This window comes from Marmota flaviventris, chromosome 9, assembly GCF_047511675.1.
Source record: "Marmota flaviventris isolate mMarFla1 chromosome 9, mMarFla1.hap1, whole genome shotgun sequence".
Taxonomy (NCBI): domain Eukaryota; kingdom Metazoa; phylum Chordata; class Mammalia; order Rodentia; family Sciuridae; genus Marmota; species Marmota flaviventris.
In genome coordinates this window covers 109,849,834-109,867,770 of record NC_092506.1, presented here as the reverse complement: position 1 = coordinate 109,867,770, position 17,937 = coordinate 109,849,834, and the positions used below count along the sequence as shown (strand labels likewise).

Below are 17,937 nucleotides of genomic sequence, written 5' to 3'. Positions count from 1 at the left end.
TTTATTCAATTGTTGGGCTTTTCAAACTGATCTTCTGAAATTTTCCCCTCCCATTTTCTATCTACTTATTTTATTTTACTCAACGAGGGGACTTCTCAACCTTCAACTTTATTTAAAAATGCAAATATTGTGATCATACTTCTAATTTATACCACCTCCTTCTGGTTTTTTAATGAATTCTTATAAACAGCTCATATTCAAGGACACAGTGCTGTCCATTGTCCTTGAGGGCAATCATGATAGTTTTTAAGCAGGGGTTTTGTGTGCCCTCAATATTGCTCTTGATTTCCCCTTTCCACATATTTGCTTTAGTAGCTGCCTTTCATCTTGAGATTTGTTCTCATGTGTCTGGCAATCCTTGGGCATCATTTTGTATTTAAAAGTGAGGCACTAGGGCTGGCACAACGGTAGAGCCCATGAGGCTCTGGGTTCAATTCAAAGAAGAAGGAGAAGTAGAGGAAGAAAGGGGGAGGAGGAGAAGGAGAAGGAGAGAAACGAGGTCCTAGAAGGCTGAACTCTTTCTGGGGGATTAGGTCTTGTTTCTGCGGGACCACACTATCCTTGAGTGATCCTTAAGGACTTGGTTGTTGTTTTTGGAGGTCTTGAAGGCTGGCATATATCTGTACTCCTGCAGCATCCCCAAAGAGTGTTCCCAGTGTCTTGAGAATAGGCCTGGTTGCCAGCGTCCTGGGAGCCTCCTAGGGAAAAGAGGCAGAGGTCTTTCTGGTTAGTCTGTAGATTGTCATTTAGCCCTTCTGATTTTGATAAGAACCCTCCTCCTACTTTCCAGTTGCCTGGCATCTTGAGTCTCACAAGTTCATCCTGCCCAGAGTGAAGTCTTTTCACATGAGTTGGGAGAAAAGACCTGTGGTCCAACCGTTCCTGATGAAGAATCCCAACAAATCCTCCTCTTTTTAGCCCTGCCTCCCTAGGCCACCTTAGGCCTCAAATCCCCAAGACTTTTAACACCTACTCCCCAACCCCCAATTCCTACCCACAGGTTGAGCCCAGAAGCTCTCTGCATCCCTATCCCTTTTTATATTGTATTTTGAGACAGGGTCTCCCTAAATTGCTCACACTAGCCTCAAATTTATGCTCCTCCTGCTTCAGCCTCCTGAATTGCTGGGATTACAGGTATGTGCCACCCTGTTTGGCCCTTTCAACATCTTTAGTGCAATCCGATGGCCTTCGAAGCTTCCTCCCACAGGGCATGACTCTCTATCTGCTGGGCCAAGGCTGGTCGGTAGCATCTGTCTTTCTCCAGTTCACTTTGTCCCTGAGGGATAGTCTTTCTTGGTACCTTTATTCTCACTTTAGTAGGATTTAAGGAGGAAGAGGAGAAAACTATGGTTCAATCTTCCATGTACTGTCTTTCTACTACAAAGAAAATGGGAAATCATTTTTAAAATTAAATTATACCTGAGCTCAGTGGTGCATACCTGTAATCCTAACAGCTCAGGAGGTTGAGGCAGGAGGATCATAAGTTCAAAGCCACCCTCAGCAACTTAGTGAGGCCCTAAGAAATTTAGCAAGACCTTATCTCCAAAAAAAAAAAAAAAAAAAAAAAAAATATATATATATATATATATATATATATATATATATAAGGATTGGGGATGTTGCTCAGTGGTTAAGCACCCTGGGTTCAATCCCCAGGACCTCCCCGCCCCCCCCCCCCACCACATAAAAAAGTTATAATGTAGATGCTGTAAGAAATATTATGTAGAACTCTGCTCAGCGGTCCATCAGAGAAGCTTGGCTTTATATGGGATATTGGTAAATAAATAAATGTGCATTTATATTTTAGGTCCAAATAATATGCTAGAGCTCTATCTGTATTATTAATATTATTATTTAATGATTACCCACTTTGGATTGGTTCTATGAATAAATTTATTCTGTTCCTGACTGTGATATTAAAATCTTTCTCTTTTTGCAGCGGGGATACCAAGGATTGCACTCAGGGGCAGTCGACCACTAAGTCACATCCCCAGCTCTATTTTGTATTTTATTTAGAGACAGGGTCTCACTGAGTTAATTGCTTAGCTCCTTGCCATTCCTGATGCTGGCTTTGAGCTGGCGATCATTGTGCCCTGCCTCCCAAGCTTCTGGGATTACAGGTGTGTGCCATCGCACTGGGTTTAAAAGTCTCTTCTGGTCCTTATAACTTTCAATATCAGGCAGTACTTGTCTAGGGCAAGAGAAAAAGGAAGTTCAGGACAGGAAGTTACATCTTTCTGTTCTCAAGAAGCTAAGTTATTTGTGGAGGTGGGACTGAGTCTAGGCGATCACAGCACTACCCTTCAGTCCTCTCTTTGTCGTTTGTTCTTTAAGTCTTTCAATAAATATTTGTTGGCCACATGCTCTGGAGCATCTTACTGTGGGAATACAGAGCCTTTGACTTAACCCACACAGATGTTTCCTGGTTGTTCACAAGCATAAAAGGGACACAGTTGCCCTTTCCTTGGGTTGGGTACATATTGATGAGTTTCTTTTCTTTTTTTCTACTTTTTGTCTGGAGGTTTTAAAAAAAAAAAAAGGATTGCTGTTCTCTCAATTTTGTTCAGGGAGGCAACCAACCATGTGAATCAATGGTGGGAAGGAAAAGAAGTAGAAATTCCCTTTTCTCTGAATGGAATCATCTGGAATGCTTTAACAAAAGACATTGATTAACAGTCATAATCAGACAAGAGGACTTCACAGAATTTTAACCTTCACTCAAACTATCACGCAGCAAGATTTAGCACTGTCAGAGTCTGCAATCATTAGCAAGCTTTCAGCTACTGGGTGACAGCTCTGAGGCACATTTACCCAAAGCAGGAGGAAGAAACGGCTTACTGAAAGGGGCAGTCAGACTCCTTTCTGGATCCAGGTCTTCTCAATTCTGGGAGGAAGGAATTTGGAAGGATGATTTTTGTTAGAAAAGTCTAATTCTCTAAACAAGTATCAGGTTTAGCCTGCATGTAGGTTTCTCATTGCTGCACAAGTGGCCAAGGAAACTCTCTGTGGCTCTGTCATATACTAGGAATAGCAGAAGTGCTGTGGTTTTTTCCAAAAGCCTTCCTCTCCCTTGGCCTGTCTGTCCTCCTTCAGCTTCCCACTGTCTGTACAAGATACTGTCATGGTAAGGGAAGGAAGGGCAGGAGTCCGTAAACAGCCCATGGGAAGGGAACAGGACTTGTAGAGAAGCGACAGAAGTTATTGGAGCAGAACAGAGACTAGTAGGATTGAGAGAAAATACTGAAAGCAGTGAGGGTGAATGAGAGGGTCAGAAACAAACACCAGAGGAAGAGAAGCAAAGGCCAGAGGCATGGTGGACATGGTGAAACCCAGGGAGGGGCTAAGAAACAGTCAGATGGAAGAAAGGAGCCAGGGCTTTCATGGGAGTCCTTAGTGTATATGCTTCCTTTCAATTGATGGATTGATTGATTATACTGGTGATATGATTGAACCAAGAGGTGCTTTACCATTGAGCTACATGCTCAGTTCTGGTTTTTTGTTTTGTTTTAATTTGAGGCAGGGTTCTGCTAAGTTACCAAGGGTCCCACTAAATTGCTCAGGTTGGCTTCTAACTTAGGTTCTCCTGCATTAGCCTCCTGAATTGCTGTGATTACAGGTGTGCACCTGATTTCTTTTTTGTGGAGGTGGGGTGGATACCAGGGGCACTCAACCACTGAGTGACATCCCCAGCCCTATTTTGTGTTTTATTTAGAGACAGGGTCTCACTGAGTTGCTTAGCACCTCACTATTGCTGAGGCTGGCTTTCAACTCATGATCCTCCTGCCTTAGCCTCCCAAGCTGCTGGGCTAACTCCTTTTAATTATTTTTTTAGTGAGAGATGTCTGAGAGCTGAGGAAAATAAATGGTGGGTTGGGCTCTTACAATAGTAGGAACTCATAGTAGCTTTCATAATTTCTTTACCTTATTCTGATAATTCAGACCTGTAAGCATTGTCTTGAGAGGTGGATGGGAGAGAAAGCTCTAGGACTCTGTCAGCCAGGCCACAGCCCAAGGTCATTAGTATTTCCACAGCCGGCAGGAATTCTCCCAAAAACTTCCTTCCTGGGGTGGGGGTGGGGGGAGCTGGGGTTGTGGTTCAGTGGTAGAGCACTTGCCTAGCATCAGCACCACATAAAAATAAAATAAAGGTATTGTGTCCAATTAAAAAATAAATATATATATATATTTAAAATTTTTGCTTTACATTTTACATTCTTTTTTCTTTTCTTTTTTTTTTTTTTTGGTGTAGATGGACACTACACAATGTCTTTATTTTTATGTGGTGCTGAGGATCGAACCCGGGTCCTGCCCGTGCTAGCCGAGCACTCTACCGCTGAGCCACAATCCCAGCCCTAAAAAATAAATATTAAAAAAAAAAAAAAAAACTTCCTTCCCTGCCTTGAACCCCAGTAGTGGTGGTGGTGGTGGTATGGTGAAGGGTGACTGGGACCTTGAGAAGGGAGATGGAGTTGTTGAGAGGTACAATATTAAGTCAGTGGCGTAAACCCACTAAAATTGGCCACACTTCAGAAAATGTAAACATCAATATTTTATAGACTTAATTCCAATCCCTCACCTTCAAATTCCGGTTATAGACTAACAGTCATTGTTAGGAACTTATTTTAAAAATACCCCAAGCAAAAAACAAAAAAAGCTCCATTTCCCAGTAAGAGCCTAACTTTTACCCCAGGACCGTCCGCCCCTCAGAAAGTTCTGCCATATGAGTGTAGTTGTGAACAAAGTGTAGCTCCAGGAGTTTTGTTCTGCCTAGCGGGAAACTGTGGAAACCAAGCAGCTACCACAGGAGGTAGACTTGGCAGAGACCTGAGCATATGGGTTCAACAGCAGAAATAGATGTTACCATCTGGCACACCAGCCCCTCAAATGATTCCATTACCTCCTTGTCCTACCCCTTTTCCAGGTTGAGCACAGATGGCATTACTTATTTATTTCTTTTTTCTTTTTTGTTAATAACATCGTCCTGGTTTTAAGCAAACAGAGAAGTTGATGTGCGTTCTTAGGGGTATCTGCCAAGGCAGAACTCAGAGAGGAGGAGAGAAGTTTCTTAGGATAGACCACCTTGGATCTGACTGCTGGGATTGGAACTGGGGTGTTTCGTGTTAGAACAGGAAGAATTAATTCCCCAAGGAAGGGCCAACCAACAGGTCAGCTCTTGGAGAGAAGGAAGATTGGTTTCCAGGATGAGAGGTGGTCTGCAGAGGGATTTCCTGAAAACAGTACTTGCTATCCCCAGTATGACTTTTGAAACCAGACTTCTGAAAGGAGTGGTTGGGTGGTTAGGTGATTCACTTTGTGCAAGAGTTGAACTGATACGATATGATATGAGTTTACTGATAAGTTTACTGATAAGAGTTTACTGACTGATATGGTCAGTAAAGCCAGCTATACTATGAATATCTCATTGAAGAACATCTAAAATCGTGATAATTGTGAACCTTTAGAATTTACATAGGATCATAGAATTTTGGACACACAGGGTAATTGGCTACATGGGTGTCTCCTTTTAGTATTTTGTTTTTCTTGTAGTTTATCCTCCAGTCCATGTGGTCAGGTATGGTATGTGGTTTGTCCCATGTTGATTTCATCATATGCTTAACTAGCTAAGATACCACACCTGGATTCCAAAAACAGGATGACATTTCATCAGATTCTAAAATCCATGCCTATTGGGCTGGAACAACCCCTTAAAATATCTAAAAAAAGAAAAAAATCTAGAAACACACCTCCAATTGACACTCCTTAATAAAGCAAGTGTGTCTTTGCTATGAGAGTTGGCTATAGGGTCACTCACCTTGAGAAGGTTTCTGGCTTATCCAGAATGACCTGCCTGTGGTTAAACAATGGAACTGGTCTCATGAGTCAGAATGGTGCTGGCGTTCCAGCCCTGTTGTCTTTTTCTGGTCAAGCTGGACTCAGCCATGTCTGCTGTATAGAATTGGATGAAACTCAGGACCGCTCTCCAGCTTCTTTCTTTCTTTCTTTGAACCAGGGATTGAACTCAGGGGCCCTTGACCACCGAGCCACATACCCAGCCCCATTTTGTATTTTATTTAGAGACAGGGTCTCGCTGAGTTGCTTAGCACCTCACTTTTGGCTGAGGCTGGCTTTGAACTTTCTATTCTCCTGTCTCAGCCTCCAGAGCACTGGGATTACAGGCATGTTATGCCGCGCCTGGCTCCCAGCTTCCTTCTTTAGATGGTGGGTGGCTGGAGTGGCCCTTTAGAATCATCCATTTTAGAGACCAGAGGGAATCCTAGTCCTGCTGATGGTCAATCAGAATCCCATGTTCCTCCCCTCCTCCAGATTCATGAGAAGGAAGAGGAAGAGTTCAATGAGAAGAGTGAAAATGATTCTGGTATCAACGAGGAGCCTCTACTCACAGCAGATCAGGTATGATCATCTCTGTAGATTTTTGGAACCTTTCATTCCTTTGATAAAGAAAAAGTTTAAGAGTGGGCATGGTGTAATCCATGCCCCTGTAATCCCAATGACTCAGAAGGCTGAGGCAGGAAGATCACAAGTTCCAGGCCACCTTTAGCAATTTAGTAAGATCCTGTCTCAAAATCAAAGAGCTAGGGATTTAGCTCAGTGGTAAAGCCTTTCTGAGTCCAATCCCCAGTTTGGGAGGGTGGGGGGAGGAAAAGAAAACAGATCCAAGATAAAGATATATGGTCTTGTGATGACTGTGTTGGTATCTCAGTGTATCTTTGATAAGGGATTTAATTTCTCTTTACCCACCTATAGTAAATGTGAACATAAATCCTAGCACTTCGGTTGCTTAGGGTCAGGTTTTAATGACAGCTAGAGACAGGCCTGGTGTTTATAGGTTTCACCTGCTGCTAAGCCTCTTCCTGAAAATTCCTTGTACTTGAAGTCAGGGCACTGACAGGAAGTTCTTAAATATCTGTTCTTCCAAAAAGAGAAGTGACAGATGAAACTTCTGAATGATGGATATTTTCTCAAATTTCATAAAACACTGAAAAATTTGAGCCTTCCAAAAGGAGTCTTAGAGACACTTCTGTCTTTGTGGAAAAAAAAGACATAGTGTTCACATTTGGTTGGGTTAATTTATTTTAGTTTTAGTGATTTATTACTTTGAGAAGACAATGTTGAGTTTCTGGCTTCCTTATTCAACTTTTTTATCAACAAATATCCATGAGTGCTTATTTTGAGTTAGACATCATGAAAGTTTCTACAGAGTCATTCTTAAAAAATGTTCCACTAGGAGCTATCAGTGCTAGAAAGTTCCATTTATTTATTTATTTATGGTACTGGGGATTGAACCCAGGGGTGCTTAACCACTGAACAACACCCCCAACCCTTTTTATTTTTTATTTTGAAACAGGGCCTCACTAAATTGCTGAGACTGGCTTTGAGCTCATGATCCTCCTAACTCAGCCTTCTGAGTCACTGGGATTACAGGTGTGCGATGCCACACCCGGCTAGAGAGTTCCTTTTATTAGAGGTGTTTCTTCATATCTGTGATAAAAAGGTAGAATTTGGTTTCTAAGTTATTTCATTTTATTTTTAATATATTTATAAACATTTAAATACATTTTCAAGTTTCAATTTTTACCTTTAAAAAAATAAAATAAATTTTAAAGATGAAAAATATAAAATAACAAAGAATAGAAAAGTAAAGGAAACCAGATTAAAACAAACAAACAAACAAAATGGGCTAACAGTTATTCTGTGACTTGTAGAAAGGAATATGGATTGGAAGATAATTACTCTTAGATAAACTCAGCCATAACTCTTAAAGGAGATCTATGTCATTGCGTCACATTGTATAAAATGGATTTTAGTAGTCAAAGAATAAATATGACCTAAATTCTTAAGAGAAGTTAAAAAGATATGTTAATAAAAATAGGAATTATTCTAAAGGATATGTTAAAAAGATATGTTAATAAAAATAGGAATTATTCTAAAGGAATACATCAGGGACAGATGACTAAATGACTACTATTGCTAGGTGGGTGCAGTGGTGCATACCTGTAATTCCAATGGCTTGGGAAGTCGAGACAAGAGGATCACAAGTTCAAAGCCAGCCTCAGCAATTATCGAGACCCTAAGCAAGTTGAAAGACCCTGTCTCAAAATAAAAAATAAAAAAGGCTGGAAATGTGGCTCTGTGGTAAAGCACCCCTAGGTTTAATCCCTGGTACCAAAGTAAATAAATAAATGTACCGTTGTTACCAAACTTACCCGCAGACTTGCTTTTGGAAGTAAACTTTGATTAATATTTTCTTTAAAATTTTATGGTTGCCGAGGATCAAATCGAGGGCCTTGTGCATGCTAAGCAATCCCTCCATTACTGAGCTATATTCCTACCCACTGTATGTGCAAACAATTACTGTGCACAGCAGTTCACCCTAATTCCTTTTGGCAGGAATCTAATTTTACCCTCCACTTGTAGGAGCTGTACACCCTCAATAGTTAAGGTTAGAGCTGAAATTCTTATCTATTTCCTGCTCTCCAGACTTGAGCTATCCTCTGATTGTGTTCCTGTCTTCATCCTTATCTGTTACTGGGGAGCTTCAGTTCCTGTCTAGATGAATTCTAGACAAATAGCTGTTTTCCTCCCTACTTTGAGTTGTTCTGGAAATGCTTTGTTTGTTTATTTTTTCACTTGCAAGTAATGTGACAATTAATGGACTGAGTTTTAGTGTTAAGGTTAGATAGATAAAATATTTTCCCACTTCAAAATAAAATGCTCAGGAAATTGAAATAAACATTCCTTTCCAGGCAGCTGTGCTTCATTTCCTGAAAGAGTAGTTTATTTCCAATAAAGCATTCATCTAAATGGAGCTCTTGGAAGAGGTTTTGCATGAAAGAGGTGCTTACCATTACAGAAAGAGTGTGTGTAAGACTTTGGTTGAGTCTATTTTTATTATTATTCAATATTTATTAAGAAAGGATAATGCTTCAGGAATTTTACAGACAGCAAATTAGAGACATCCTTAACTGATCAAAATCCAATTCAGAATACTCCCTCATCAGAGAATAGAGCTTGCATTCTCTTGTGTACCTTTCTCAGGTAATTGAGGAGATTGAGGAAATGATGCAGAACTCACCGGACCCTGAGGAGGAAGAGGAAGCTCTGGAAGAAGAGGACGGAGGAGAAACCTCATCCCAGGCAGACTCCGTCCTCCTGCAGGAGATGCAGGCCTTGACACAGACCTTCAACAACAACTGGTCCTATGAAGGTGAGGGCCCTAGGGTGGGGCTTCCCAAGGATGCATCACCTAAGCGGTGCCAGGCACTGTTCACACACAGTTATTAGAACTTAGGTCACCATCCTAGAGCAAAGGTGTACAATCCAGGAGGTAGGCAACACCTTTCCTACTCCACATCAGGAGAGAGGTTTGCATTTTGCAAACGAAATGGCAGTACAGCAAAATTTAAATGATAAAGCTAACCGAAGAGCAAGACTAAAGCAGTCTAAGTGGGAAAAATCTAAACCGCTATCCAAATCCAAGAGATGATGCTACCATAAAATCAATGAAACAAACAAATAGGAATAATAATAGCTCATAATTTTTGTAGTGCTTTCTATGTGCTGGACCTTAATCTAAACTGGGTCTTTGAGAAATTCAATGATTTGTCCAAGGTTACTGTTGGGGTAATAAAATTAAAAACAAAATCTACATGCCACCCAGAAAAAACTCTCCACAAACATAGAAGAGAAAGAAAGTTTTATTATCGAGTAAGCATTAAACAAAAATGGGATGTGCACTACAGGCAACCTGCTAAAGGGATAGCAAGATAGAAGGAAATCCCACTCTTGGCTGTAGCTAAGTGGATGGAACCCATTACATTAAGTAGGTTTTGCAATTTGGAGTCAGGTGGTGAGTTAGGCCCCTCTGCTTCCAGAACAGTGGGAGATTAAGTCTTATCTTCCTTGATGATTGCATTTCAAAGCAGTGGCTCCCAAGCCCCTGAGGATCTCTTTCAGGATTGTGGGAATGGTAGGAAGCTTATTTAGCCATTAAAAGATTTAACATACGTTTGAAGAAGACAGGCAATGAAACTGAAAGAAAGGGAGCTGGGGGAAAGGAAAATCCTCTTCCTTATTTCTTTAGTGCAAGGCTGGGAATTGAACCCAGGGCCTCACGCTGGCTAGGCATGGACTCTGCCACCGCACTGCAACTCAGCCCTCTTCCCTTGTGCTCAGTGGAGAGAGTCAAGCCTTTCATTTTAAACTGTATTTGCCCTCTCGCCTGCTATAAATCTTAAAGGGTGCATTCACCACTTGTAGGCAGTGAGGTTAACTCCAGAGTTCAGTCTTTTAATCCCTGTATCACGTTAACGGTCTGAAACAGGTTTATGGTAATTATGAGCATGCAAAGAAAGGCCCGGGTAAATTAGTGTGAAAATAAAATTAAATAAATGTAGTACAGCAAAGGTAAAACTGAGCATGAAATCCATCAGTCTGTAGGGATAATAATGCCCACAGTCCAGGAGGATCTGTTTCCAGGGGGAGGTCCCCATATGGGGTGAAAGGACTTGTAAACCAAGGAGAAGAGGGTTTGCTCAGGGTATGAAGGTCCAAATGTGGGTTACAAGTGACAAAATCGAGTCATGATCTGAAGCACCACATCCTACAAGTAAAACTGTGACTCTAAGGAGCAGAGGAGGTGGGGCATGGCCTGTTTGGGGCAACAGAATAGATTTGGCTGCCTGGCTGCATTCACAACCGCCCCAATGGAGTCATTCTCAGCCACACAAAGGCCCCAAACATAGAAGTGTTCAGCAAAGGACTCATGAAAACAGCTGAGATGTTGAGTGAAATGGCAAAGACAGAAGGAGGAGGACAGTGCCAAAGACCAAAATAAAGGGAAAAGTCGAACCAAGTCAGCAAGTACCCAGGCAGAGCCGAGACAGAAAAGGGAAGGAAAATGCATTCTGAGGTGAACATAAAAGATGCCATTAGGGATAGACTTTAAAAGATGTTCCCTAAATCTATTCTATTTGTTTAGTTTAAAAATATTTCCAATTGACACATAGTAATTGTACATATTTATGGAGTACAGGTTGGCATTTCAATACATGTACACAATGTGTAATGATCAGCTCAGGGTGATCGGCATATCTACCACCCGAGACGTAATAATTTCTTTATGTTGAAATTTTTTTTTTTCAATTTTGGCAGTGCTAGGGATCAAATCCAGGGCTTTACACATGCTAGCCAAGTGTTGTACCACTGAGCCACATCCCAGGCAGTATTTGGGGAACATTTGAAAACCTTTCTACTAGCTCTTTTGAAATGTTTGATTGGTTGTTGTGAACCACCCAACTCTATTTTAAGTGAAGTGGGTTTTTTGTTTTTGTTTGTTTTGTTTTTTGCGGTGCTGGGGATTGAGCCCAGGGGTGCTCTACTACAGAGCTACATCCTCAGCTTTTCCCATTTTTTATTTTGAGACAGGGTTTCACTAAATTGCCCAGGCAAGTCTGAACTTGTGGTCCTTCTGCCTCAACCTCCTGAGTAACTAGGATTACAGGAGTGCACAACCATGCCCAGTTTAAATGAAGAAATCTTAAAGAACAAGAAGTTAAAACAAAGTTATTTATATTCCAGGATATCAGGTTCCCTTTCCTTGTTTCTGAAAGTGGCAGACTGCTCTGTACCCACTGGGCTTCGTTTGTCCCTGCACATCCCCCATCTTCCATAGATCTCCTGTGTTTCTGAATATGTGCACGACATCCTCACATCCTGCTTGTTTTACTACCAGCTTGGTCTTGATCAATACTTGGGAATAAATACCACTTCCCCCAGGGCAGCCCCATCTCCACTGGGCTCAGGCCTGGCTGCAGATGTCATCGGTGGGATGGTCTCTTCCCCTACAGGGCTGAGGCACATGTCTGGGTCTGAGCTGAATGAGCTGCTGGACCAGGTGGAAGGTGCCATCCGTGACTTCTCGGAGGAGCTGGTGCACCAGCTGGCCCGCAGGGACGAGCTGGAGTTTGAGAAGGAAGTGAAGAACTCCTTCATCACGGTGCTCATCGAAGTTCAGAACAAGCAGAAGGAGCAACGGGAACTGATGAAAAAGAGGCGGAAAGAGAAAGGACTAAGCCTGCAGAGTAGCCGAATAGAGAAGGGAACCCAGATGCCTCTCAAGGTATGTGAGCAGCCCAAACGGAAGGAAGACACAGAGCCGCCTCCACCCCCACCCACCCCTGCAGGTCCTGTACCTACCCCGCCCTGGACTCACTGAGCACTTGCTGGGCTTACTGAGCAACAACTCAGTTGTTGTGAGCGGGGCCCTGGAACAGACAGTGGGGTCATAAAGAGGGGGAAGATGTCACTTGTTCCCTCTGTTTCCCTGAAGGTCTAACTGGGGGATGATTGAGAGTAACCTGTGTTTTCTGTGGGCCAGACCATGGAAAGTGGACTGATGGTACTTGGAGCCTTGGGACTCTGGGCCAGGATCTCGGCTGTTGTGTGGATTGTTGTCCTGCCTAGGCTCTCCAGTGTGTTCCAGTGGTCGACAATGACCAGATGCCATATTGGCCTTGACAATATTCTGTAAACAGGGGTTCTTAATGGTGGAAGCTAGGCAGAATCATCTGAGGAGCTTTTTCAAAATGCCTTTGCCCAGCTCTATCACCCACTGAATCAGGCTCAGGGCCTGCATATTTTGAAAGAAAACCTTCCCAGATCAGGACAGTTGCTTTAAAGCTGTCCTCTCTGGTAGCTGAATAGTTTGTTTCCCCCAAGACCTTTGCGGCATCATTCCCCTCCATTTTACCATACTTCCTTACTTGTCTATTTATGGGGCAGAGAATGAAATGAGCAAAGCTGGAGAGGGCAGAGGGGATTGTCCTGAGGGACTTACTAAGCTAAGAGTCTTTGAGACAGAGTTTTTTTGACTACTATTTATCCTTATAAAGTTCAGGCTTACGTTCCGGCCTGCTTCTGTAAGCCAAGGTCTTACCTTTACTCTCCATCACTGTGGGCCATTTACTGGAACAGCATGGTGGCTGGTGGGTCTGGGTGTTTGAGTGAGGACTTGGAAACCCCTGGGGTAGGGAGGATAGAGCCAGAAATCTTTGTCCTCCTTGAGTGTCTCTCTCCCTCAGCGCTTCAGCATGGAAGGCATCTCCAACATCCTGCAGAGCAGCATCCGCCAGACCTTTGGCTCTTCAGGAACCGACAAACAGGTGCGAACAGTCTCCCTACTCCTGCCCTCCTCCTAGACTCTTGCAACTTGACCTCCCCATCAAAGCCAAGGGGATGCTGACTTACTAGAATAATTACAGCATTTGGGCAAGGGAGGTCCTAACATTTTTTTCCACTCTTAGTGAAGAACAGGAAGTGCTTTTTAAAAAGATGATTTTTAGGTTTTTTTGGACAGGTACAAAACTGAAAACCCAACACTACTTTAGATCTACGATTTGAGTTGTTTTAAGGACAAATGTATTAAAAGAGAATCTGTTTCATGACAGGTCTCATCTTAGAGTTTAATCAGTTCTAATATATTATATTACTAGCCAAGCCAACATCACCAAGTCTGCCTCTTCAGTCTCCTGGCTCTGATTGTATGTAACTCATGCTGTCTCATCTCCTCATTGGCTCCATTTAGTCAGGAACTTGTTTATTGTTTTAGTCAGCTTTGCATTACTGGAATGAAATACTTGAGGCAACTAACTTTATAAAGAGAAAAGGTTTTTTTAGGTCACAGCTTTGGAAGTTCAAATCCGAGATTGGGTAGCTGCATTGGTTTGGCTTCTGGTGAGGGTCATATGGCATGAGTGTGTGTACAGTGGTTTCAGTTCAAGTTCAGGAAGAGAAAGATAGAGAGGGAATGAGAAAGAGAAACAAGATAGACACTAAGTTTTTTTTTTTTTTTAATCTTCTTCTAGAACATGCCTCTAATAATCTAAGGATCCACTAATCCCAACCTTTTAAAGGTTCATAGTACCTCCCAATAATGCCACCCTGGGGATCAAGTCTTTACAAATGAACCTTTGGGGGGGGGGACCCTCAAATTACTCCTAAACCATAGCATCTGTGAAGAAGCATTTCTGATTATTAAGGCAGAGTTCAAAGACTCTTATGGAGTTCCTATTATGTGCTGTGCTCTGTTGCTAGGTGCAAAGGGGAAAAGTCCTGGTTGCTGTCCTCATGGGGTGCATAATCTAATAGACTTGGTGGTGTATGAAATGTATATCCCTTTTTAAAATTTATGTTTAGTTTAGTTTCTGGTACTGGGGATTAAATTCAGCAGTGCTTTCCCTAGTTCTTGTTTTGAGAGAGCAACTTGCTAAGTTGCTCAGGTTGTCCTGGAACTTTTGATCCTTCTGCCCCAGCCTCCTGAACCATTGAGGTTACAGGCATATGCCACCATGCTCCACTAGCCCCTTATTTCGAAGGTGGGAGGAAGCAGTGTATTCTTGAAAGAAAAAGAAAAAGCAGGGTATTCTTTTAAACATGTTGTAACTGAATTCAATGTATTAGAATTTTAGAGCTGCAGCATGCAAAGAAGCTTTAGGAACATCAAACTCAGCCCTGTCTTTTCACAGCCACGAGAAGTATGGCCCAGGGCAAAGAGGCAGGCATGTTCCCAAGGCCTTGTTGCCAGTGGCAGAGCCAAGACTGAAATGCAAAACCACTTGGTTTTGCACTCACCACCTCAGGCTCCCTTAGGGCTATCAAGGTCTCCCTGGCCTGGTGGTCTTGGGTACCCACCAGCCTCTCATGTTTAGTTGTTGTTGCAGGAGCACTTCACCTCCAGCAGAGAGAGCGAATCTGACAACCAACACCCTGGGCAGGGTTGACATCCTCTTGCCTGTCATTTTTGACAAAAGAGAAATAATTCCTTCTCACATTGCACTGCAAAGAATAAAAAGATCACCTTCCCTGGAGATATTCCTTGCTCTCAGCCTGAAGGAGAAACAGTTCCCCAGGTTTCCAACGTAGGAAGGATGTAGACGTTGGAGTGGAGGGAAGTTTTTTCCTGGGCAAATATGGGGAAAGTCTTACTTTGAAAGAGTTTTCCCCCTGGAAAGTGGGGGAAAGAGTTCTGAAATAGTAGTGTGCCGGCGACTGGAAGTGTTGTCCAGAATGTCAGCATTGATAGATCTGTGTCTTAGAGAAAACTACATTCCTCATGCCCCAAGGGACTGTGTCTTATGATGTCCCAGTCTGTCTCAGGCCCTGCATTCCCTGTTTGCCTTGCAGTACCTGAATACGGTTATCCCTTATGAGAAGAAAGCCTCTCCTCCCTCCGTGGAAGACCTGCAGATGCTGACAAACAGTGAGTGCCTCTGGCCCTCAGCCACATGGGTGGGCTTCTCATTGTCCTCGGTCCCTTCCCAGGCTGTGTACCTCCAATGCCTTGGCCAGAGATTTCCCTAGGGCATCTTCACAGGCACAAAATATGCTCTGTATCATTTACCCAGTCCTCTAGCACAGGGTAAAATTAAAATACCCTGTGACAATCAGAGCTGTCTCTTCTTTCCCCTGGTTCCTGTCAGGGAGAAGACCTGCTGGGGGGCAGGGGGTTGTGGGGACAATGCAAAGCAACAACAAAACAAAAACAAAAAATGAACTGGTGAGAGAGGTAGAGGATTGGGTGGGGCTGGGTTTTTTGGTTTGTTTGTTTCCCCAGAAATCCTCCCAGGCTTTGCACCATCTGCCCCCTGCCTGTTTTCTGCTGGAACTTCAGGTTGCCTGGTTCACACTTGTGCCCCTTGAAGCAGGGGGCCTAGCTGTGTTTTTGTTTGTGTGGTGCTGGGGAAACCCAAGACCTCGTGCTTGCTAGGCAAGAACTCTACCATTGAGCTGCATTCCTAGCCCTGTGGCTGTATTTTTAATGAGAAGTGAGGGTTTCTTGGGTAGGGTAAGGCTGATTGGAAAAAACAATCTAATTTTCCTTCCAGGAAGTGACTGCCTCCTCTCCTTCTGTTTGGCTCTATTGTCTTATATTAATAAACATTTTGAGCTACGGGAGAAAGCAGTGTGTAATAAAGAGTCTTTTGTAGGCAAAATCTCTCTATATGTGTACATCAAACAGTACAACCCCCAAAGGACTGAGGACACATGGTGTCAACCATTAGTGTCAGCTTGGCTGTTAGGAAGGAAAAAATCCTAGGCTGAGATGTGATGACAAGCTCAGTGGATCAGAGAGAAATTCCATTCCCCTGGCAACCGTGCATGTAGAGTGATGGGTCAAGAGCTTGCCCAGCCAACTGCGGGCTGCCCTGGAGGGAATGGGCAGCACAGGGCTGTCGGACACCCCAGGGAAAGGGAGAGGAGCTGCTATTCAGCAGAGGAAGACACAGATGCCTGATGGGCCCTGGTGCTAAAGGTGACCTAATGTTTTCATTTGATCAATTTGGAGGACGAAAACAGGAGATCATGATAAATACAAATCCTGCTGGCATAACTAGACACTGTGTCCTTGAGAATCAGGAATTTAAAATTCATAGTACATTGACTTCTTTCTATCTCATTTTAGACTCCTCTATTTGCATAAATATGCACATTCTTTGTTGTGGTTGTTGTCGTTAAGGGAGTAGATAGAAAAGCATTTATAGGACAAGGGATGTAGCTCAATGATGGAATGCTTACCTAACACAGGAGGCTCTAGGTTGGATCTCCAGCACTGCCAAAAAAAAAAAGAAGAAGAAGAAGAAGAAAGAAAATGGAAAAGAAAAAAATGCATAAATGCATTGTTTGTGTTTTCATAGTGATGAACATTCGGAAAATAATTTTGACAAATTTGGCAGGTTGATATATATAAAGTACTTGAGCAAGGTCTTTAAAAAGGGAAGAACTATTTATTACAAATACCCACCTAGGAATTTAGTATGAGGTTTTCTTTTCAATTTAATTAAGAAATAGACTTGTTTCTATTCTGAGTGGATGTGTTTAGTTCTTAAGTTTATTTACAAAATTATAGCTAGAGCTCATCTATCATTAGAATACTTTGGAATACATTAGAATACGTGAACAAAGAAAAATAAATAATTCATTGTCCCCTTCATCATCACTATTTGGGGTTTTAGTCACAGTACTTTTTATCTTTTCTCTATAGTTGGACTAAACTGGCTATAAAGTGTTGTATCATGATTTTAGTGACACCAGTTAGCATTTTGTTAACATTTCTTTTTATTTCTCTTTTTTCTATTATGGGAAGGTACTACATTATGATGTTTTATTTCTTTTAAAAGAAAGATTGCCTTCTTCTCTGAATACCCATTTTCCTATAGACTATGAAAGCAGTCATTTTTGGACAATCCTTGTGTGGTCTCATGAGCAGTGCCTCCCCTCTCATTCCTACTCCTTGAATGGAGGCCAAAGGCCAAAGATCAGCTTCTGTGACTGGACCATCTATATAAATTTTGAAGTTTGGAGATCAACTTAGACACCTACTGGCTGAGTGCAATGATACTTTACTGCCATCTTCTTTATTTTATTTATATATGGTGTTGAGAATCGAACCCAGTGCCTCACACATGCTAAGCAAGCACTCTACCACTGAGCCCCAGCCCCAGCCTGCTACTGCCATATTCTTGGTGTGGCATTTTGTTGAATGGAGCTTGGTTGCCAAGTGTTCCCAAGCCAATTAAAAGGAAATAAATGCATGTTTAAAAATATAGGAAAAAAGAAAGAAAACAGGGTCAGGGCCCTCAGTATCCAATTAAGTTGAAATGGACACATATCTAAAAATACAGAAGAGAGAAAAACAGGAAAGTCCAACAACCAAAGGACCTCAGCTTGTTTTTCTTTTCCTGGACCTGCATGGACTCACATCAACATTGGGTGTTATTCCTCACCCACTCCTGATTTTTTTGGATTCAAGTTTCATTACCGTGCTTTGGAATGAGGCAACGGAATCAACAGAGACTAAGGATGTGCAAATGGATTGGGAATTCCACCATTGCCCTCGCCTCCTGACCCTGGCCATCTGTG

General features: G+C 42.4%; 1 protein-coding gene across 1 annotated transcript in view; it reads left to right on the top strand.

The window, feature by feature from the left end:
- The window catches only part of Fez1 (fasciculation and elongation protein zeta 1), a 45,364-nt gene that overhangs the window by 23,811 nt on the left and 3,616 nt on the right, over window positions 1-17,937 (top strand). Inside the window, exons 4-8 of the mRNA XM_071616840.1 lie at window positions 6,325-6,411; window positions 9,058-9,226; window positions 11,868-12,139; window positions 13,101-13,181; window positions 15,202-15,277. Of these exons, the coding sequence (XP_071472941.1) occupies window positions 6,325-6,411; window positions 9,058-9,226; window positions 11,868-12,139; window positions 13,101-13,181; window positions 15,202-15,277 (685 nt within the window). The remainder of the gene's footprint in view (window positions 1-6,324; window positions 6,412-9,057; window positions 9,227-11,867; window positions 12,140-13,100; window positions 13,182-15,201; window positions 15,278-17,937) is intronic.